The following is a 23530-nucleotide window of genomic DNA, read 5'->3' on the forward strand; positions in this document are numbered from 1 at the left end:
ACTAATAATAATTTTCAGGATTCTTTGATGAATAGAAAACCCAAATATACATATATATATTGGAATAAAAACATAATAAATACGTGTCTTTACTGTCACATTTGATCAACTCAATGTGTCCTTGCTTAAATAAAAGTATACATTTCTTTCTACAAATAGGAATGAAAAATGACAAACCCCAAACTTTTGAGGTGTATATAATATACCTAAAGAGTAATCAAAATAACAATTTAAATAGTTTTATAGAATATAAGTATTATTGACATAAGTTTTGCTAGTAATAAACATTCTTAGAATACCTTTGTGTAAAAAAAAGAGCTTGAAATGTTTCATCTTTACAGTACATTTCTTCTACTTTTTAAATATGGCAAAATAGGCAAATGCAATGGCTTAGACATAACTGACCTAAATTAGAACAACGGAACTAAAATAAATAAATAAATAAAAATATCAAGCAATTGTGTTTAGTGTCAAAAACACAACATTTACATAAGGTCTGACGCAACTGCCATTTTATTGTATTCCTGATGATTTCAGAGAATACTAATGTGATACAAATGTTGACCATATGTTTTTTGATTTTAAAATAAAGCTGAAAGGTTCAGCTGTCTGTAACTCAGATTAAGTTATTGTAGTCACACTTTGCCCCTGACATATTTACTGTAATTGAAGGTGTGTACAGGATTGCACATGAATGAATGAAATCACATGAATGAATGTGGAGTGACAGCAGATCCAGACATGCAGGATTTCATCAGTGCACACGGTCTGCTGAGCACAAATGCTGATGCCAGAATCCATATGAACATATGTCACTTAAGAACACTGAAGGGGTTTTGCTCATTTGAATTACCACAGATGAACAGTTTAATTGTTTTTAATTATGATAATTGCAACAAAAAAACAAGTGAAGATGTATTCTGGCTTAATCTTCTCACGAGAAATGTACACATACAATATAAACCTGAACTGACTGCTGTAAGTGCCAATTGTGACAATTTACCCCGTGAGATTATGCCACGCAACACAAAAAGTGTGCTCAATTAACTGCAAAGGGACTGAAGACAACATCGCCATCTACTGGCAGAACGCCTTTAGCTCGACTGACAGACACTTATATGATATTTATGTCTGCCACTAGGGGGCGGTGTCCGTAATATTAATTTCTCATAACTCTATCTATCTATCTATCTATCTATCTATCTATCTATCTATCTATCTATCTATCTATCTATCTATCTATCTATCTATCTATCTATCTATCTATCTATCTATCTATCTATCTATCTATCTATCTATCTATCTATCTATCCACTGGACGGGGGTGGCATAATTTCTTACTCATGTTACAATACCACACTGTCCAAATTTACTGGTTTCAATTTTCTTGTTGGATCCAGTGTAGCCTATGTATGTGTGTAGGCTATTTATTCATTAAAAGCTTGAGTTCAAAGCTTAATCACTTATATCATTTCATAGTTTAATACCATTCTAGATTTTAATTTTTCCGTTTAATTTTTAATTATCTGACGCATTAAATTCTGATATTAGAATACATAATTGTTGCAGATTCTGAGCATATATTCATATATTAAATAAATTAAAGACATTTTTCTCATTATGTAGTGGGTTAACGCCATGTGGAAGTAAACAAACATTATGAGACATGGTAGGCTATTTGTGACCCTGGACCACAAATATCTAAACTTAATTTTGATTAGTAATACACATTGCTAAGAACTTCATTTGGACAGCTTTAAAAGCGATTTTCTCAATATTTTGATTTTTTTTTTTTTTTTTTTTTTGTGCACCCTCAGATTCCAGATTTTCTAAATTTTGCAATTCAGTCAAATGTTGTCCTATCCTAAAAAACCTAGGAAAGGTTATTTATTCAAAAAATTGACCCCATGACTGGTTTTGTGGTCCAGGGTCACATATATCAAACATATGTATCATAAACTGTGGTTTTACCATCTGATACCATCACTAAATCACATAATTATACCCACAAAACTAAATCAAGGAGCCAATTTCATAACATAAAACATAGGTTTGCGAAACAGTGACTGAATGCTACTTAAGCCATTCTTAGCACCTCAAGTGTGTTTTGGTGAACTGTCCCTTCGTCTGGAATGTGATTTTAACTCACCACAACAACCACAATTGAACTGTCCTTGTCATCTCGAAATTATGGGGTTCAGCAGTTTCCTTGAGAGCGGACCATGAGCAATGCTATTTGGCATCCTTACACAGTTAGGGCTGCTCTGTATCTGCTCCAAATGTTGTGTAAATATATGCTGCATAACAGCCAAAATTATGCCTGCTCTCCTCAGGCTCTGGTATAAACTCATCCAGTTCAAATTGCTGTGTAAAGACACCTAACTGCCTGGACATCAGAAGAAAAACAAGTGATAGGCAGAGCTGGGTAGCATACCTGGTTACATGTAATCTGGATTACATTACATTTTTAGTTAAATTACATTTTAAAATACTCACAATCAGACTACAGTTACTTTTTCTTGATTACATGATTACATATAATTCACTCAATAGCAATAAATTATTCAGAATTTATTGATTCTCCATAATTCAACTTCTTCATCTTTTAAAGGGATACTCCACCCCAAAATGAAAATTCATATCACCATATCCTTCATATCACTGTATACTGCGTATGCTCTTCTGTATCGGCCGCGCCACAAGGATACGCTGTTTCTACGTGTATTTAGCTTTGATCTGAAAGAAAACAGTGCATCCTTGTGGCGCGGAGGACACAGAAGAGCATATCCAGCATACCGTGATATGGAGAGACACAGAAGAGACTGTTGACAAAGGAATTATTGAATAAAGTCGTTATTTTTGTTTTCTTCGCTTACAAAAAGTGTTCACGTCTCTTCATATAACCAAGATTGCACGTCTGATGGCAGATGGAGTATTCTGACGATGACTTTCATACCTTTTATGGACCATGACACTGTTATTTACTTGGAAGTCTATGGGACAGTCATTGGCCTCCCGGTTTTCATCCAAAATATCTTAAATTGTGTTGTGAAGATGAATGAAGCTTATACGGGTTTGGAACAACATGGGGGTAAGTGATTAATGACAACATTTTCATTTTAGGGTGGAGTATCCCTTTAAATGTTCCTTTCTAATTTTACATTTTTATGATTTATTTATTAGCTTTTCATTAAACTCACAACCGCCCTGCAGTTAATTTACGAACCTCAGTTTGGGAAACATTTATGTAATGTTAATGTACTTGATGTTGTTAATTACAACAAATGGAATATATTTTCTTACTCTTTGTATTTTTATATTGGTATGGTACAAGATTTAATCCTCCCAGGTTAAAAAAGTACACTTCCATAATGTACTTGAAGTGCTCTATTCTCGCACACTAATTTTTTTTTTTTTTACTAAAAATTATTCTTTACTTCTTAAGATAAACTTAAGCTCAACTAAGTGTACTCAACTGTGCTGTTTTGGGACATCATGAATATGAAACTCGCTTTTAACATACCATCTCTGTATTTAAAAAATGTATTTAGTTACCACGTGTAGTAGCCTACACCTGAGTATACTAGTGTAGCCTATGAAAGATGGGTTCAAGTGTACTACAAGAAGCATAGCTAAATACACTTAGTTGAACTAGGTTTATTTTAAGAAGTGCTAAAGAATCATTTTAGTAGCTATATTAGTGTGCAAAAATAGAGCACTTCAAGTACATCATGGAAGTGTACTTTTTTGAACCATGGGCTACTTAAATCAATGTGATAGCCTAAACAAGTAAGGTCAAAAGTAATCTAAAAGTAATCAGAAAGTAGTCCAATTATATTAGGCTACCTAAAATGTGTAACTAACTACAATTTTTGTCATGTAATTTGGAATAAGTAATGGACTACAATTTGTAAGTATAATCTACCCAGCTCTGGTGATAGGCTACTTGACGAAACCATTTGATTTTTACCAAAGCACGTTTTGTTCATAGGTCTACTGAATAGTCTAATTTTCTCAATTTCATGGGTTCACTTGCTAGACACATGGAAGACCTAAAATTCAACATTTAAGGAATCGAGAAGATTCTGCAAATTGATCTCCAGATACCTGGATGGTGAAAGCGTCTATAAGCTAACACACACTTAGCTTTACATTTTCCTTCTGTGGAACGCGTCTATGTGTGTTTTAGTTGAATTAGTGGGTCACTCCGTCTCCTCTGTGAGGCCTAATTGCTCCTTCCTGGCAGCCGTTGGCATCCCAGGGGCCACCGAAACCCATAACCTACCCTCCATGCCGTTTGCTAATTGAAATAGCTAATGAGATCTCAGAGGACTGACTTTCCAAGCCTCTTCATTAAAAACAGTGGCAGTGTGTCAAAACACGTATAATTGTGCTGTAAACGCGTGGAAATATTTAATTCTGGACGCGGCTTTTACAATTGTGACCGAGCTTGCAAACTTGCTTATTTACAGCCTTCTGAAAACAGTATGTTCCCGTGTCCTCATCATCACAGAAAGCTCACTTTAAATCACTAGAACATTTGGTTACATTTCTATCTTACAAGCCAGTCAATAAAGTAAACCACAGTGTAATCAAATAATGTCTGTTCTAAATACCATTTGCCAGATCAACACACAACTCACAGTGAAACCACAGTATTAAAAAAAGAAATATATGGATTTCTATTTTTTTCTTCACAATAATCAACTGAACTGAGCACATTAAAACCAAAAACATATTTTTAAAAAAGTAAATTTTGATTTCACCTTTACCTTAAATGTCTATTTTTGACCTTGGACCACAAATTCATAAGTAGCATGGGTATATTTGTAGCAATAGCCAACAATACATTGTATGGGTCAAAATTATCGATTTATCTTTTATGCCAAAAATCATTAGGATATTCAGTAAAGATCATGTTCCATGAAGATATTTTGTAACTTTACTACTGTAATTATACCTAAACTTAATTGTGATTAGTAATATGCATGGCTAAGAACTTCATTTGGACAACTTTAGAGGCGATTTTCTCAATATTTAGATTTTTTTGCACCCTCAGATTATAGATTTTCAAATAGTGGTATTTCAAAAAACTGACCCTTATGACTGGTTTTGTGGTCAAGGGTCACATTTTTCATTATTTTGCTCTCCCAGAGTACTTTTACCAGGATAATGTCATAGTGTGCACCAACACGTTGCACTTTTTTCTTTGAGAAGCTGTGTTTTACGCCAACAATGAATTATATAATTTAGTTTGTGCACATCATGAGTGCCAGCATTTCACACACACCACTTCATGAGCCCTAATTAGATAAATGAACATTGTCAGTGTGTGTGATACTGGCTCTATTCAGAAGATCTATGTTGCATTATTCAGCCAGTCATCACATGCAGCTTCTTCGCCCCCCAAAAAACACAATGCAGCCTTTAGAAATAACTTGAGGTTTATTAGCTACGGAGTCTTAGGAGAGTCACACACACAGGGTTAGGAACAGGGTGAGGTGGTACCAAAAGAAAGAAGAAAAATAAAAGAAAAAAAAGGGGAGAGTGTGGTGTTGTGAAATATAAATCTTATATATAATTTTATTTTATAGAACTAAAACTACAAATTGTATTTTGTCAAGTACGGCTTAAAAAAAAAAAAAAAAAAAAAAAAAGGAACCTTTATACATTTGTCTTTTATACAAGTAGCAACATTTGGAGAATCACGTTGGAAAAAGGCAATTTACAAAAAAAATTGTTTCAAAGAGAAAAGAAAAGTAGAGAGGTGGTCAAATATTGACCAATAATTATTCCTTTTCATTCTATCTTAAAAACTTGGTCTAATATCTATAAAAATGTAAAAAACAAAGCAATATACAAGTGTAAAAAGTTTGTCATTTATTCCATTCACTCCACTGATTTGGTGACCAGAGAGAGAGGTTGTGTCTGCAGCAAGGCATGATGGGAATGTAGAGCTGCCTGGTGGAAAGGCGAGGACGGGGAGAGCAGGGAGGGAGGCAGGGTGGTAAACGGGATGGGACGGGTCAGGAGGGAGATGCTTGGATGGGAGGCGGTGGAGGTGGACGAGGATGAGGAAGTGGAGCCGGAGCCCGAGGCTTTCCCTGGCAGGGGGAAGTGGGGGTGGTGGGCTCTGCCTTCTGGTTTGGTGGTGAGGGACAGGGGTTGAGCCTGCTCGGAGTGAGTGGCTGCAGGGGCCGCCGGCGATGCCAGGGCGGCGGACGGTGTGGCGGGCGAGTCCAGCATGCTGCCGTGAGAGGAGGTAGGGCTGTCACACATTTTCTCGGACGGCAGGTACGGGACGCACTGCTTCTTGGGCTGGGGTGAGAAGTTACCTGCAGATGAGAAGGAAACAGGGTTAAATATACTTCCAAACATTCTGTTAACAAATGGTGAACGAAAACAAAATGAAAAATGGCCATTATGATGATAAATAAACGTATATATATATATATATATATATATATATATATATATATATATATATATATATATATATATATATATATATATATATATATATATATATAAACACACGTACGTGTGTGTGTGTGTGTGCACATGTGTGTGATTTAAGATGAAAAAATTGAATGCAAATTAGAAATGTTGCCTTGACAAATAACTAAAAAATAAGTTTATGCTGAAGTACTAAAATGACTAAAACAACAAATATATATAAAAAAATACATAAATATAATTACAGCTTAATATAAATATTTAAAATACTAAAACTAATCTAATACTACAGTAAAATCTGACAAAAATAAATAAAATGCTCATTTGAAATAATTCTTTAAGAGTATATAAATATTAAATTAACAGTGGTTTAAAATAATATATCAAATGTTTAAATATTTAATTGAATAATTATTCTTGCAGTTTTTAAACAGAAAACAAAAATTTCTTTAAAAAAAAAAATCAACTAAATTTAGACATTTCAGTCAAAAATTTACCAATATTATTGATTGTGACATGAAAAATAGTGACTAAATTTAAAGGTTTTTTTCATAAAAATACAAAATCTATGATTAAAAATCTACTAAAAATTACTCCCATTTGCTCCCAAATTATTTAAAACGCACATACACACACAAAAAAGAAAAAAGAGAAACATGAAAGTGAGTAAATTAACTATTCCTTGAAAAAAGTTCCAGTTAAGAATAAAAAAAATAAATAAATAAAAAGCTAAAATGCCTGTCATCTAACTTCTAACTTCAAAATTGAACTGAACATGATCTATGAGCTGAATGATCGGACCAACAGGGATGCTGGAAGAAAAAAGCTCAAGTTGAACAAAAGATCCTGCAATAAAGAAATTGAGAAAGAAATCCAGATGTCCAGTGACACTTACTCTCGTGTGGGGAATCAGGTTTATTCTCTCTCTTCCGTTTCTTCCTCTTTCCCTGCGGACAGACATGATTTGGAGCAAATTAGATGTGTTTGATTAAGCAAAACTCCCCTGGCTGCCAAAAACAACGGAGGACTCTGAATCCCACATGATTTGCGTTAAACTCTGCATTCTGGGCTCACTTACGTAGTTGTCTCGCGCAGACCAGCCTGGATAAAGCTGAGAGTGCAGCTGCCGTTCTTTCCTGGCGAGTTCGTAGTATTTGGCCTGTTCCTCACGTGAAAGAGAGTGCCACTGCGGAATAAAAGAACATGTGGTCAAATTTCCCTCCTTTTTTCATTCCTTAAAGGGATAGTTCACCCAAAAATGCACTTTTTGATCATTTACTCACCCTCATGCCTTTCCAAACCCAAATGAGTTTATTTATCATGTACAAAAGGAAAGATTTCAAAAGCGTGCAAGTCATATGGACCACTTTTATTGTGCTTTTTGATCGCTCCGGCGCTTATTCGTTGTAATTGCATGGAATAGAGCGACCAGCACTATCTTCAGAATATCTCCTTTTGTGCTTCATGTGGGTTTGGAATGACATGAGGGTGAGTAAATGATGGCAATTTTCATTCTTAGGCGAACTGTTCCTTTAAGACAAGATGAAGAGAAACACACTAATGCATCTCAGCTCCTCTCGTAATGGAGTTGTAAGCGCTCACCCTCCTGCCCAGGATCTGGTTGATGGCTGCGCTCTCTTTCAGGGTGCATTCGGCCACTACTTTGGCCCTCATTTCCTTCATGTAGAGCATAAAGGCATTTAGGGGCTTCTTGACGTGAGGCTTCTTCTCTTCCTCTTTCTTCACAGGCATTGAGGGCTTTCTGTATGGACACAGATGGAGGCAAAGATGACGTCAGTTGGAGAAGAGCAGAGAAATGACAGTGAGAGAGTAATGGAGGACAGAGACTCACCCGTGTGTCGAGCTGCTGGTGTTGTCGCCGCTGGGCTCCTGTTTGATGGCAGGCGACACAATGGCAGGGTGAGGGATGCCCGTCTGGTGCAGGCCATGAGGAGGATGATGCACCATGTGAGGAGAGAAACGACTGGACACCAGACTAGAGAGAAAGACAGATTCACAGTCAATAATAGATAGTAATAAATAAACAGATACATCAGGTATTGAAGGTATAGATATGGATAGAATGGTAGATAATTCGATTGGCAGATAGATAAAATGATAGGAAATGACAGATAGAGAATGAAAAAATGACAGATAGAATGATATACAGAACGATAGAGAAAACAATACACAGGGCGACAGATAGAAAGAATGAAAGAGAGAACAAGAGTTTGATAGAATAACAGGTAGAATGATAAAGAGAATGATCAAATAAAAAAGATAGATAGATAGAAATATATGCAAACAACAGACAGACAGACAGATAGATAAAAACATATGCATAGATAGATAAATAGACAGATAGAAATATATGCAAATGTTAGTTGGATGGTTGGATTGTTTGATGATAGATAGATAGATATAGATATAGATATATATGTGCAAGAGAGAGAGAGATTTATATATTATTTTTTGGAAATGAAGAAGACAGACAGAGAGTGAGAGTGACAGACAGAGAGTGAGAGTGACAGACAGAGAGAGAGTGACAGACAGAGAGAGAGAGAGAGAGAGAGAGAGAGAGAGAGAGAGAGAGAGAGAGAGAGAGAGAGACGGAGCGACTAAGCTAGAAGCTGCATCTGGAAAAATCTTCTACTTTCAGATTCATAACAGCTAATACAATAGCAGCATTGTCATTTTCACAGATGAAGGGGGAAACTGTGTTCCAATCTGTGCTGTGCACACTCTGGTAAAACACATATTTCTACTAAATTACAGCACTTCACTGTGCCACAAAATGAATGCAAAAACAGAAAGAGATCTCTCTCCTGCTACAGACCAACAAAAGGTGCACAGTCATAAGATGAGCATGAAAGCAATAGTGGGAGATTAAAAGACAGCGAGATTTCATGCTGACGTGCGAAAACTGAACTCATCCAGCAACCTAAGGAAATTTTAAGCATTAACTGAATGGCAAGAATATGATAAAATCATGCATTACAGAAGTTTCTATTCAGCAAAAGCTTCGAGAAGTGCTACTTTCATATAATGGCTAGCATATCTACAGTGATATGGTAGAAAGTGAAAAAATAAATATCTCACACCCTTGAGTTTCTGCAGCACTAACACTAACTAAAATAAGTTTGGTCGGATTTCCCTGCATATGACAATTTTTTAACACCATTTTGTATACCAAATGGCACGCTAAACAAACTTTTCCGTGTTATCTAATAATTTTGTTATTAGCGTTGAACATTGGCGATTAAGTTTTACTTTTATCTGAGCAAGATAAAACAAACTGAGTTGAAAGAGAAAGAGGGGTATCAAGGCACCATTTTTGAGCAAAAAATACATTAGCAGTTTCCTGTACTAACTCTTCTCGGAGCCTTTAGGGAGGAATCGCGCTGTCTGAATCTCATGTCTATTAATAGACACGAGTTTAACTATAAATCAGCATGTTGTGCAGAAAAGAAGGTCCTGCCCTCTGTTACATACCTAGACATGGAGGCGTTCATGGCGAGTGCAGGGTAGGGGTGCCTGAAGCCCCCAGGAGGGATGGAGTACATATGTTGGCCTTGCCTGAAGATAGAAAAACAGCACTCTAACAACTGGCTAAAGCAAAATCAGGGACAAACAGATGCTCCTTTTGCTAGAAGAACTTTTAAAAATAGCAACAAACTTCATTAAGCCATCTGCATGCGGAAAATAAGGTTGATGTTATGCATTTAAAGGCCACAGGGTTCAGACTTACTGAGGAACCAGCCATCCTAGAGGGTGAGGGATCTGTCCAACTGCCCCAGGAGAGAGAGGGTAATATGGGGACAGCTCTGAAGGGTGAGGGGTCCTTGGTATGCCTGAGGAAACAAACGCTGATAATGAAAACCGAATACAAATATTAACAAAAGTTAATTTAAGGGTGAACTTCTGTGCTGCAATAGGCACCAAATCAAAGTGCAAAAATAGTCTTCAAACAGTCCTCCTTATATACCACTGCCCTGCAAATAGGTAGTCCTGCCCCAAAAATCACACCACTGGTTTAGTGAGGCAGATAAAAATTCCATTTAGTGCTACCAGTGGCACCAAAAGTGACACACTTCACCTGTAACTACTTCTATGCCCATATTACTGCAATAAACCCCATCAAAACAAGTCATGACTCAGCATCTCTGGATCGCACTACTTTCTTGAAGCTTTAGCAAATGCATCTGAAGATTGCTGTTGGTGGCACTTACCTGTCTTTGGGTCAAGAATTTCCGGCGAGAGGTGAGAGGGAGGCGTGCCAGGGGAGAAGTGTTCATTGCTGTAGGTGATCAGTGGCGTGAGGGGATGAACATGATGGGGGTGTTGTACCACTGGGACCTTATTGGACTGAAAAACCAAATGAGAACAAGAAAGAGGTGAGGGAGGGGGGAATGAAATAAGTGCATGTTTAAACAACCAAAAAGTCAACTGAAAAGAAGAAAATAGCCATTAGCCCTCATTACTCAAGAACGGCGCCAGAGAGTTTTAAAGAACAATGGGTCTCGGCAGCAGAGTTTACTTTTCCCTACTTCTCCCAAAGGAAAATAAACACCAGTTGGGTATTTGACCGGCTGCATAGGGGGTGGGAGAAATCACACCTAAAACCCTTAGCAGGCGTTTCTCTTGTGTAGCCTACTAGCAACAAGAGAAAGATGTTTCCAGCTGCCACTCGCCATAATTGACGCTAACACAGGCCTGACATGTGAGGGGAAGTGGCAGAGATCTTGTTTACTATACCTGCCACAAGAGGCGGCCAAAGGTGGCACCTGTTGTGACAAACCCTTCAGTGCTTCTCATGGAAGGTTGGAAATAGTTTAACAGATCAGGATGACTTTTGAGAATGTTAAGGCGGCACAATTTTGGAAACTGATAGGCAAGCCCACTCCTGAAAAAGCTACCATTCTGCAGGGTTCACCACCAACTCCAAATAAACACACCTTAAGCAGCTAATCTGGGTCTTCAGGATTACTTAAAATCTTGTTGGAGCAAAATTGAAACTGAAGTCTGCAGGAAGGCAACCCCCCAGGAGCAGAGCTGGCTACCCTAGAGCTAGGCTAATGTGATTGTAAAAAGGACATATTACCTTCGAGTGTTGCAAGTACATGAATGAAAATATTAAACAAAGCAAGCTCAATTCCACAATTTAGTTTCAGATTCTAAGATTTCCAGCAAGGGGCACATTATAGTGAGCATTAGCAAACCTCTACACAGTTTTCTCTTTCAGGACAACCAACGTAATGACGTACCAGCAGTTTGAAGAGAATCTTGCTGTAGTTAAAGTGAGGTCAACTTTCGATATGTTTACTTCAATAATAATGAATCATTTTTAGTCATAGTCAACTGAAGTTGCAGGAATACTGGAGAAACCTATATTAGCATATAATTTACTAGCATGCGTCCAGAACCCTGACCACATAAATATACCAGTAGGACTTTAATAATATCAGAAGCAGCACTGCCGTGATGTGTACATAAGCCAATGCAAGGTGGCGAGCCGTAGATTGAATGGGGTACTTGTTGGCTCAGGACGTCACAAGGGAGCTAAAGTGGAGAATGCCGTCTTGTTTCCTCCATGCTAACCTTCCCCCCACCTCTATGTAGGCAGTGGGTTTGACCTCTGCTCCAACCAGCACTCTGTGAACATGAACAAGGCTTGCATTGAGACAAGACTGGCTCTCGTTTCCCACAGTCCAAACACATCCAGATATCTGGGTTGCCTCTCTATTCCTTGCATTTCTCGTTCCATCTATCTGTCTGACAGTCTGTCTCTGTGTTAGTACATAATTTAGCATTGCATTTGCCGAGACAAGCTGAGCTTGGCTTTTGGAAACCCTGCAAGGTGCATCAAAGGATTGTTTTAAAGATATGTCAGTAGGTTGATTGAGAAAGAAAGGTAGAGGACAACTTGCACTGCTCCTCTAAGATCGTGTTTGTCCACTGCACTATGATATTAGCTGTTGAGGTTAATGGTCTCTCTCTCTCACGATCCAACTGCCAAGAATCCCTGCTGTGTCAACACACCAGCCGTTTTGCCTTCGATACCAACAACCCAAGCGTAGACTGCCGCCAGACTGGGCCCCTCGCCTCCCTTACAATCAGACCGGATTGGACTAGCCGACTCCAAATATCCCAAGGATCCATATCAACACTTGGTCGAGTCCTCCTGTTTGTTGTTTGAGTGGACTCTTTACAACAAGAAGAAAGGAAGTGTCCACCAGATTAACACAATTTAAGTCCTAAATGAAGGACTCGGGAGGGAAAAACTCAATATGGTCAGGGTTGAAAACATGCAAGCTGAGTCACTGGGTTTGGTAACATAAGGTCCATGCCATAACACCAGTTTCTCAAGTCAACCCTTCAGGTTGCAATATGCAGGAATCCACCTTTAGATGGCAGAACTGGGTTCTTCTTCAATTGTGGTCTGTCAGCAAGTATCTGGATCTTTTTACCTTTTGTTCAAACAAGTCCTGTAGTTCATCAAGGGTGAAGCCTGATAAATCTCCCTAAATCCACTTTTGTAAGTTGGTCTGTAGGAGGAGAAGACGCCTGACCAGCACAACAGTGGAAAACAGCTGACAAAACACCTCAGCAAACAGAAAAAGTGAGTCATTGTGTAAACATTGTTCCACCTTTTGTATCACATAGTTATATTACATGGAGTCCAGAGTTCTCAAGCACATATTTACCAATTGTGCTAGGTCAGTCTTTCATTCAACGGCCATTATTTTATGAGACACTCAGAACTAAAGTTAGCCAAACATTGTACCTCTTTGAACTGTTTTCTTTGAGTTATTTAGAGTGACTCTCCACAAGGAGGTGTCGTAGCCATTTGAAACGACAAAAGTCACAACTGTACAAAAAGTGCAGGGTCAGCGCTCTACACCTGCTGATTAATCTGTTGATCTTTACCGCCCGCTAGCAAAGGAACCCGCCCAAAGACGATTTCTGGTGCCACCACATGGAGCTGTTAAAATTGGAGCTCTGCTAAAACAAGCACATTGTGGAGTAAGAAGCAAATGTGGTCTATTGTTTTTTCTTCTTCTTTTGGCTTCACCTCCTCCATCCCTTACTTGAGTTACTGAGCAAACAGGCGTTTGAGCAAGAGGGATCAAGACACAATGAACTGCTTAAGCAGTGGAAGAATGAGAGGCTAAATACAGAGTCAAATGAAGGATAATAATGAGGAAAGGACAAGCCAAAACTAGCAGTATGAGCCAAACGGTATGATCCCTAACAATGGGGAGCAATTTACAATTATCGTCATCTTTTACAGATACATGCCTTTGGATTTTATTTTAGCATCTCTATTAAGAACTATGTTCTGGGTTTTTAGCAATCGGCATCTACTTTCACATAGATTTACATCCTCATACTTTACCAGACAATGTAAATGAAGGCCACAACAGCATTAATGGAAAAACTCAAATCACATGATTTGGTTTTTGCATGAACACGCAACACTTTTCACATCAGCACAAACATCATGCTTTTACTAAGACACATCAATTGTCAATGCCATTAGCAGGCAATTTAAATGGAATTTCCATTTGTAATCTGATTTTTGAACACAATGTGAATATGGCTGGTGGGCTCATGCCTAATGCCTGGTGGTAAAGACTTTATTAGTTTATAATAAATTATTTAAACCATCCATTTCTTGACTAGACCTAATGTGCAAGCGTGCTTTCGAGACAGACAATAGCTTAGGTACTGGCTAGCCGAAGTGCGATTGCTGCGTCGGCTGTTGCTAATATAAGTGTTTGCTAAACATGGTGACTTACTGCGAGTTTTAAGAACCAGGTTTTGCACTTGTGATATCACTGTGAGATCATTTCATATCAGATACAAGACTCTGAGTGCCTACAACTTGATCTGTTGTGTATTTTTTCTGTGAAAGATTAGCATCAAAGTTAGCACTAACACACAGAAAAGCTGAAGGACATTCAGTTAAAGTACCTAGAAATCAAACTTATTTTCTATCTATGAGGAGTATGGGCTCTCAGAAAGACTACTAAAAAAAATTCTTAAAGAACTACCATTATATAACACCATGTGAAAACATTATGATAGGTTCCTCTGGCTCAACCAAAAAAGGTTGTGTGTTCAATTCCCAGGGAACACACATACTGGTAAAAAAAAATGTATAGCCTGAATGCACTGTAAGTCGCTTTGTATAAAACCGTCTGCTAAATGCATAAATGTAAATGTAGATGATAATACCATGTTTTTTGGACATTAATTCTTTGAAGTTCCTTACAGTACCATGACATATATGAATATGGAATCTCACTGTACCATGGTACATTTCAAAGTACCATAGTATTGCTACTTGATACACAAACCACGGTATTGTTACAGGACTTTTTTGTATGATTCTGACTGAAAAAATAAATCTCATACACAGCTTACAAAGGGGTTGACAAGTCTGAAGTTCCCACAATGCCTCACACATCACCTGCCCCTCTGTTCTGGTTTGATGTATTATTCATGCAGCCTGGGTCCAGATGCATTGTATGGAAGGCGATGTGAAGAGGTGGGCTCGGTGCTGCAATATCACCCATGCACACATTCAGAGGGATGCCAATGGAATGCTAAACAAACCTGGTTCCTGAATAATTGAGCCTTTTGGACTGCTCTGGCTCACCCTATTAGCATGTGTGCCTTCTGGACCCAATCTGTGCAGCCACAGAAATGGTTTCCACAGGTCACTCACGCCCTCTCGGCAGCCTGGTGTTATTTCAACAGCCCCTGCCATTCATTATAAAACATAATAAACCCTCTAGCATGTCACCTAAATTATTTACTGACTCTAATTAATCATCCGATCACAAGAGATTCCTCCAGAACTGCATGCCAGAAATTAATCCCCAATGCAAACATCTAATGAGGAAGCAAAGTCTGTTTTTCTGACGGGTGAACAGTAGCATTCACTGTTTCTACATTCTGCAAGGACAACACAATACTAAGTGTTAAAGCAAAGTCAGCATCAACAGACTTCAATGGTCAACTCATCTCCATATAATTGGATAGAAATCCCCCCGCCGCATATTTGCAGTCTGTCTGGAGTCGCCAAGCATGATAATAGGAGCTTTATGAAACACATGCTAAGCAAATAAAGAGAAAACACCAGAAACAACGGGCTTAGTATCCCGGTATTATTATCAGGTCATCGTAATCTTTGGCCTGAGAACTTTCAATTGGATTCTCGTTTAGACAGAAATGACCCAAAGGTCTGTTTGGGAATCTCTTGGGCAAACGCTCTAATCTTTTAGCTCGGACCACAGTCAGTGATCACTTTGTCACCGTGGCAGAACCTCAGTCGTTCTGAGCTGACAATCTCCATGTTTGGAGGGTGAAAAAAAAACGTGTCTCCGGAATGGATTAGCTGCCATTTGGAGTGAGCATTCCTGAGGTTCTCCGCCGTGGTGTCTGGAAAGGGTGAAGCAGGTCAAAAGTTGGGTCGCATGATTAGCCGGAGGGGGTGGAATGGCATGAAAATAAGTCTGTTGCTTGTTGACACTTAGAATGACAAGCTTAAGCCCTCGGCCTAAACCAGGTTTCGGCTAAAAGTTAGTCATGCTTGTGTGGAAAAAATGTTTCCGGTTGTTCATTGCGAAAGAAGTTACGCAGGCCACCAATGTACCTTTGCTCCTAGGGCAAGTTAAACTAGTCTATTCAGTTAAATACCAATATATTGCAATATTTTATTGTACGTTTAACAGTTTCAGATCAAAATGTTACCGTTTAAAACATTTTTTTTCTAAAGATGCATATCATGCAAAAGCACAACACAACACAAGGTTACACTTTAAAAAATGCTTGGTTAAATATGGACAAACCTAGCAATTGGGTTGTTTTCAACCAACAGCTGGGTTAAATGTTTAACCCAACCTTCTGGCCAGTGACCCAACCGCTGGGTCAAAACAAACTGGCTGGGTTCATCCATATTTTACCCAGTGCTGGGTTTTGTTTAACCCAGCATTTTTTAGAGTGTAGTCTACACCCAACTTATCAAAATACCTTTTTGATTGCATTGTAAACTATACAGAATATGAAGTTGCTGATGGACTTACTAAGTGCCCTGGTGTTGGTGATCTGGAGTCTTTAAGGGCTGCCGTCCCGGGAACATCAAGAAGCGGCCATTTCATTTGTAGATACTGCAGGGGACAAAAGAGAACGTCACAAACAATCATCAACACATGCACCAGGTTTTCTACATGTCACTGTATAACCAAAAATACTTCTATTATACTTAAAAGTGCTTCATTCGGATATAGTGATGTAGAAGAATGTGTCTTGACTAAACAAAAATCTTTAACAGACAGGTTGTAAGTCAAGTTTTCCAATTAAAGGAATACTCAAAGTTAAATAAATGTTTGCCACAGGAAATAATTCAGACTCATGTTAAGCACTACAGTTGTTGACCCAAGTATTTCTGTAGACCTGTAACCTGGTATATTCATTTAAAATGGAATGGAATAGAAGAAATCAATTAAATAGACCTCTGAGTCATACACAGATTCCATCAATCCAGCTGTTCTTTGTCTTAATTCATTTGAAAGCTGTGGAGATGAACTCTGAGTTCTGTTCAGCACCTGGGAGCATTAGCTGGAACAGTTTGGGGGTCCGAGACAGGAGCAGTTAGGCCCAAGGGAGGGGGCGAAATGTGAAAGTTAAATACGATTTGGACTGCAGGTCCCAGCATAGTAAATGCCCAGCTGGACGGATAATATGCGTGTATGTTAGTATGAGGAACAGCTGGGAGGAAGTCCCATTACACACTAGGAGAATAGGCAGGGACCTTACAGAATGCATGGAGCAGAAACAGAGATCTGCCTTTCTCTAATTTTGCCTCTTTATAAATCAATGGAGAACGCAGAAACGATGCAGTTAAGGTGAGCGTGGTATGCAATGAGAGAAGGAGGATGGAGGAGACACGCAGTGATGAATGACTGGACTTCCTATACAGGGGGAGACGTTTATTGTGAAAGCCCTCGTAGCTCAGTGCGCGCGTGTCAAAGTTTGATGCCTTTCAGCTTTTCTGGGGCCCCTTGCATCCATGAATTTCAGGAGCAATTTATAAAATCTAGTTTTTTTATCCCTTCACGGAGCTTCCCCGCTTGGCTCGGTCATCTGGTTTGTGTAGAAGTCAAAGCGTATCAGATGTTCCTGTGGAGTCAACATTCCCGTATCTAAGCTTTTGAGTCTAGGGGCTGAAAGCATCTGCGGTTATAGTGAACATATATACCTCAAGAACTCTTTTCACAAACCAAATTTATAGTTCTACTTAAGGGACAACATAAATGTAGACAAATCCTTACACATCAATGTCCAAGCATATATACTACGGGTGGGCTATATGATCAAAATCTTATAATCATGGGAACAGAATATCAAAATAAATGTATTTTTGCCTGAAATGCAATAAATAAAATAGTTTATATATTAAACAGCCATGCCTAAATGCCAATTTCTTTGAATAATCCAGTAAATTAAATAGTTATATAACTGGATTTTTTTTATATTTTAATGTAATGGGTGCAAATCAAAAACTGATCATTCATTAGAAAAATACATTTGGCAAAAACTGCTTCACAGTCAATGATATGCACACAGTCAACACTAACTAACAATACCAAAATGGTGTGAACCCTTGTATAGGCACATGTTGTAAATTGTACAACGCTGCAATTCTAAAACAACAAAATCTTATCTTGCGTAACCCAAACATGCTCTAAAATCAAACTTCATGGCACGTAATAAGGCTTTGTTTCTCCCTTTAAACTTCATTCATCACAAGCGGAATTGTTGTGAGGAAGTTTGGATAAGCCTGTGGGCTAAAAATGGAAAAGACATTATGGTCCGGTGGACAGGGTTGCTGGGTTTGGTGGTGCGGAAAACAAAAGTAGTTTATGAGCAGGGACTGGTACAGTTTCCTTAGAGCAGGCAGGATGAGCCGAGACCTTGTGCCCTGTTTATTAAAGATGTTGAGTTCAATCTCACCTTCCGTTGTCTGTAGTAGAGTTGATAAACGACAGTCGCAAGTTAAACATCTAATTGGCCAGACAGTCAAGATTAATGTGCTTAAAGGGATAGTTCACCCAAACCTGTTCTTCCGTGGAACAAAGTTATTTTGACAAATGTTGAGGTCCAAGTAACATATCAAAATATTTTTTTTTGTGCTCCACTGAAGAAAGCCAGTCATGCAGGTTTGATATGAGGGTGAGTAAATAATGACAATTTACATTTTCAGGTGAACTATCTTAAAGGGATATCTGTGGTCTGCTTTTAGGTGGCATCTGTGAATGGTTTTTGAGAGGAACCACTCTGAGGAACGTCTAGCTCTTGTCGGGGGCCTTACCCTGTTTCTGGTATTTGCAGCTGCAGTTAAAGTGGACGGATGACTGAAAAAATACAATCTACCTTCCTCATCAAAACCACCATCACCTGACTGAAAACTTAACATACTATCTTGAAATACAATCTCCGTTTCGCCTTCCCACACAAACTCACAGACTACTGGGCTGCAGGGACCTGTGCACTGCTTTTCTGGAGCCACAAAGGGAGACCGGCCAAAGTAAACAGTCTTGGGGTCTGGGGATTTGTATTTGAAAGCCATAACTCTAGGAGCAGATGCTTATCAATATGCAACATTGAGTTCATGTTGAGAAGAGAAAAGAAATGGTGCACAGACACAAAATCCTCAAAATGCATGTCAAATTTCAGCGACGACCTGCTAAGCAACATAGTAAATCAAAGCTCCGCCAAGAAAATCAACAAAAACACAAACAAATATTACGTAAGAACACCCAATCACAACCACAAAAGGCAATGTTTTCTCTTTTTTTCTGCAAACTGAAAAGATGTGGTCCACCAACCAGGGTTTTATATAGACTAACAGCAACATTTAGAGAACAAGGTGGCCAACATAATACCACTAAATTTAGAGCAAATGTGATTTTTTAAAATTGTATTGCATTTTTAACTGGTATGTATATTTAAATGTACTAAATACTGATATTCACAGAAAAAAAAATTAAAGTAAAAACCGTTTATTCTTGATATTCACATAAATCTTAAAATGGCCAAATATCAATAATAAAAATTAAAATAAAAATAAAAATATTTTTTCTCCATATGAATAATCTTAAAAATGGCCAAATATCATTATAATAATCTGGCTGATTTTAAAATAAAATAATAAAATAAATATGGTGCATACTAAACATTAAAAATATACTGAATTATGAAGAAAAATTTTGAATTATATAAAAAAATGGGTGTCACATCACCTTGGGCAGGCTGAGACAGTAGACATACTTCTAACCATGTTCATGCGGTTTAATTTCATAAATACACCTGGAGTGAGTTTGTAGCTGTCTACCTGATGTCAAGAGGTCACAGAGAAAGATTGAAATGCTACTTAAATGCTTTCCGCTCAGCTGAGCGAAGATGACGGGGATCTTTAACAGGATTATGACAACTTAAAACTTCACAAATATCAATCCTGACAGTCATATGCTAGACGAAATGAAGCCCTCTGTCAAAACAAACAGAAGAAGACATCTCTTTAAGGAGATATCTGGAAGCCTCAGCATGAGCTGCTGCAACCGCAAGCTTTGTTCTGGATAGCCGAGATTTTAAACGCTGCACCTCGAACCGCAAGAGCTTCCACAAAATAGCACAACGTTCTTGGAAAAAGGGAAAGAAAATACAAATTCAGAATGGGGAGGAGCCAAGTAGGTCATGTCAATCATTCAAAGCATGGCCTACATTTCTCCCTGATGTTTCCACCCATTCCACACACACCCTCCACTAGAATGGAGCAGAAAGCTGGTGGCACACAAAGGAATCCATTACATCGCAGCATCAGAACAGTTAAGCCAGACAAAAGGCTTTGGATTACGTGCATGTATGCCTATGGGCAGTGCCCTGATGCGGCCAGAGGGGTCTCACATCACCTGATGCATTTATTTATGCGAGCGACACCTCTCTCTGCTCTTTTCACTGCTGCCAGAGGGAAAGACAATAGAGGCGGCAGTTTCCAGCCCTCCCTCACCACAGGTCGGCATTCAGGCCTATTGTTTGTTCAAGAGCTGCGAGAGTTTCCAATAATTAAGTAAACAATTCATAGGCAAACGACACCCCTATCTGTGCTAATTAGAAATTAATTTGCGGGGCAAAGGATAGGAATTCTTGACTGCCTTCAAATATGAACGAGAGATCTAGATGGGACAACAAAAGATTTGCACAACAAAAACAAACAACATTAACAAGCAAAAAATTAAGTAATTATGAATCTGATTTAAGAGATTAAACTCAGAAGAGGAAGAGAAGCTCATTAAAGCAGACTTATCTTATTATATGAACAATAAGTGGTTGGACTGCAGAAATGTAAACAACAAATCACCTATTCATCCACCGATCACATTAGGAAGTAATTCAACAAGTTTCTGGGAACTTTTAGGTACAAAGGATCAGTAGATGCTAATTTCATGGAATTGGATCCATTGGTTTCAGGAATTGGATCCAAACCGTATAAAACAGCTCTGTGCTTAGAAACAGCCACAGCATTACAGAAATGCCTCAAAACAAAATATTACTCATTTTAGGACATAAAAAAAGTCATATTATTAAGGATTAATAATATAAATCATTAATCATTATTATTAAGGGTGCACAATATAATTAGGCAATATAAGGGTTTATTGTATTGTTTAATAACAGATGCATCTCTGATTTAAACTGGAAAAAATATCTTAAATATTAAATAAAAATATATATAAAAACCGTTATCATTCTCATTTGTTCAGTATAGTTAGTTTTTGGTAACTTTTTACTTTAATACTAATTTTGTAATCTATTTTATTTAAAGAATGTAAATTGTAGATTGACTTAAAGATTAATACATACATAAACATTAATAAAAACACATTTATAATATTAGTTATATGTTAAATGAAATATCAACTCTAAAATAGTGTAGAATTTAAACATTATCCTATTTTTCTATGCCATTTATAATCCATTAAATTATCGGCTATTGGTATTGAAAAATTAGGTCGAAATTCAGTGCATCCTCCAAAACTTTTGCTTATAAAACCAATCCAAGCGCAAATCATCCTAATGCAATGAAGCACTTATTTGTGGTTTGTTCTTGTAGTTCAGTGGCACTGACTGACCTGCCTGCATTAGCTGCGTTAAAGTGCCTCTTTTCATCAAGCCAGTGGCTTCCACACAGAACCGGGCTTCAGCCTCAACAGGAAAGACTCATGACTGACAGTTGCTCTCCGAGTTCCCATGGATACTATTGTGACCTCACTGATAACACTACTCCCTCCATTCACTGCCTACTTAAAGAACTGGTTCAGAGGTCAGCCATCCGGAGACCAGGGATTTCCATGGCAACGTGGCTCATTTAGGGACAGAAACAGAGACCAAGTTTGCATTCACCAACCGTCCTGTTGCAGAAGGAAAAAACAAAAAACAAAAAAGGAACTACCTTTGGGAGACACCTTCAGTTTCTGATCACAAAAACACTTTGGATGCACAAGCTAAAATAACATTGTTTCATGAAATATACTTCAAATACACATAATGCATTCATTTCTTTTTAATAATTTCAAAAGAAAAGCACAAACAAACCTTGACAACGGGAGGAATAAGAGTGTTATTGTGGCGCAGGACAAAACAGTAGGTCAAATAAAACCCAACACATAATTACTACCATGAGAAAGTAATAAGCTGTCTGTTGGGAGCTCTGTTTTTCTGCAAAGGCGAAATGCAGCCACCCTCCTTAAAGTCAATTACAAGTCAGTTATGTGGTTTCCAGTATTTCGGTATCTGCTTACAACACTGCAGTCCAAACTATACCCAGGTTTACGATGAACAGCCTGGGCTTGTTAACCCACAAGCAGCCAAGAGGGATAACAAAACCACTTTATAACCCAAAAGTGCTTGCTATAGTAATCTACAACTTTGTAGGCATCCGACTTATGATAATAACTATATTTTGCAATAATAATTATAATAGAAAAAAAATGACCAACAACAATGCAGGCTCTGAGTATTTGAATAAGACTAAGTGATGCATAGGATATGCATCTGAAAGCAGAGATCCAAATGTGGTGCATTGGTCCCAAAGACAGTTAAAGATAAAGTAAAATAAAGAAACCTTCATCCTTTTCTCAAATGCTAAGTGCATAATGAAGACAAAGAGCTTATTGTGTTCTCTTGGTAGACTACCTCCCCCCAGCACACACACACACACACACCAACTCAAACTTCACCCCTTTCCCAATATACCCTTCCTGCTAAAACACAAGTCTAACTACTGACAAAAGTGCAAAAATATCATGTCACCTGATTGCAACTTAAACAGCAGCCACTGCAGTTTTGTTCGTTTAAAGTGGATTTGTTGACAGAACCTGAGGCACAGTAAATAAACAGGGTTATTTTTTATAACCTGTTGGCTGTTAAGTATAAAACTTGAATCTACCACTGGGAGGCCTGGGGGAGCAAAATTCGCATTCAGAAAAAAAAAAATTACTGCAATTAAGTGCAGGAGAGGAAATAATGCAAATTTTTGTGAAATTGCACTAAATGGGTGTTATCTTTAACAACTGCTATTGTGCAATAACAGTCCAAGGGGGCGATATGGAGGCATGACCCCATACCTGCGACGTACAGCCCTGACTCACAACTGTGACCTCCCTGCCTAATTTCGGAAACTTTCTGCCTTGTCAAACCAGTTCCCTCCTGCAAACAATTAGTGCCGGACCACGTACCACTGGAGCGTGTGTGCGTCTGGAAGCGCAGGAGGCGAAGGAGTAAAAGACGGAGAGGGAAAGAAGGGGGGAGAGAAAGAGTGAGGAGAGTGGAAGGGGGCTTGGAGTGCAATTATAGTGGGAATTTATGGCCTGAGAAACAATTTATAAATCACAGTGCATGGGCTAACACAATCCAGATTTCACCGCTTGCAGCTGTAACCAGTTCTAAAGTACACACAGTGTGTTTGTGTGGTTTTTCACGAGGTTGGGTCTAGGAGCCGGGCGGC

The 23530-nt window shown here is 38.3% G+C and overlaps 1 protein-coding gene across 1 annotated transcript in view; it reads right to left on the reverse strand.

Moving 5' to 3' along the window:
* Positions 1–5883: 5883 nt before the first annotated feature.
* The window catches only part of tcf7l1a (transcription factor 7 like 1a), a 29056-nt gene continuing 11409 nt past the window's right edge, over positions 5884–23530 (reverse strand). The window contains exons 4-12 of the mRNA XM_019078579.2: positions 16548–16631; positions 10686–10821; positions 10205–10307; positions 9949–10032; positions 8309–8452; positions 8059–8218; positions 7535–7642; positions 7352–7403; positions 5884–6335 (exon numbers count right to left, since the gene is read on the reverse strand). Of these exons, the coding sequence (XP_018934124.1) occupies positions 5890–6335; positions 7352–7403; positions 7535–7642; positions 8059–8218; positions 8309–8452; positions 9949–10032; positions 10205–10307; positions 10686–10821; positions 16548–16631 (1317 nt within the window). The 3' untranslated portion in view covers positions 5884–5889. The remainder of the gene's footprint in view (positions 6336–7351; positions 7404–7534; positions 7643–8058; positions 8219–8308; positions 8453–9948; positions 10033–10204; positions 10308–10685; positions 10822–16547; positions 16632–23530) is intronic.

This window comes from Cyprinus carpio, chromosome B10 (assembly GCF_018340385.1).
Source record: "Cyprinus carpio isolate SPL01 chromosome B10, ASM1834038v1, whole genome shotgun sequence".
Taxonomy (NCBI): domain Eukaryota; kingdom Metazoa; phylum Chordata; class Actinopteri; order Cypriniformes; family Cyprinidae; genus Cyprinus; species Cyprinus carpio.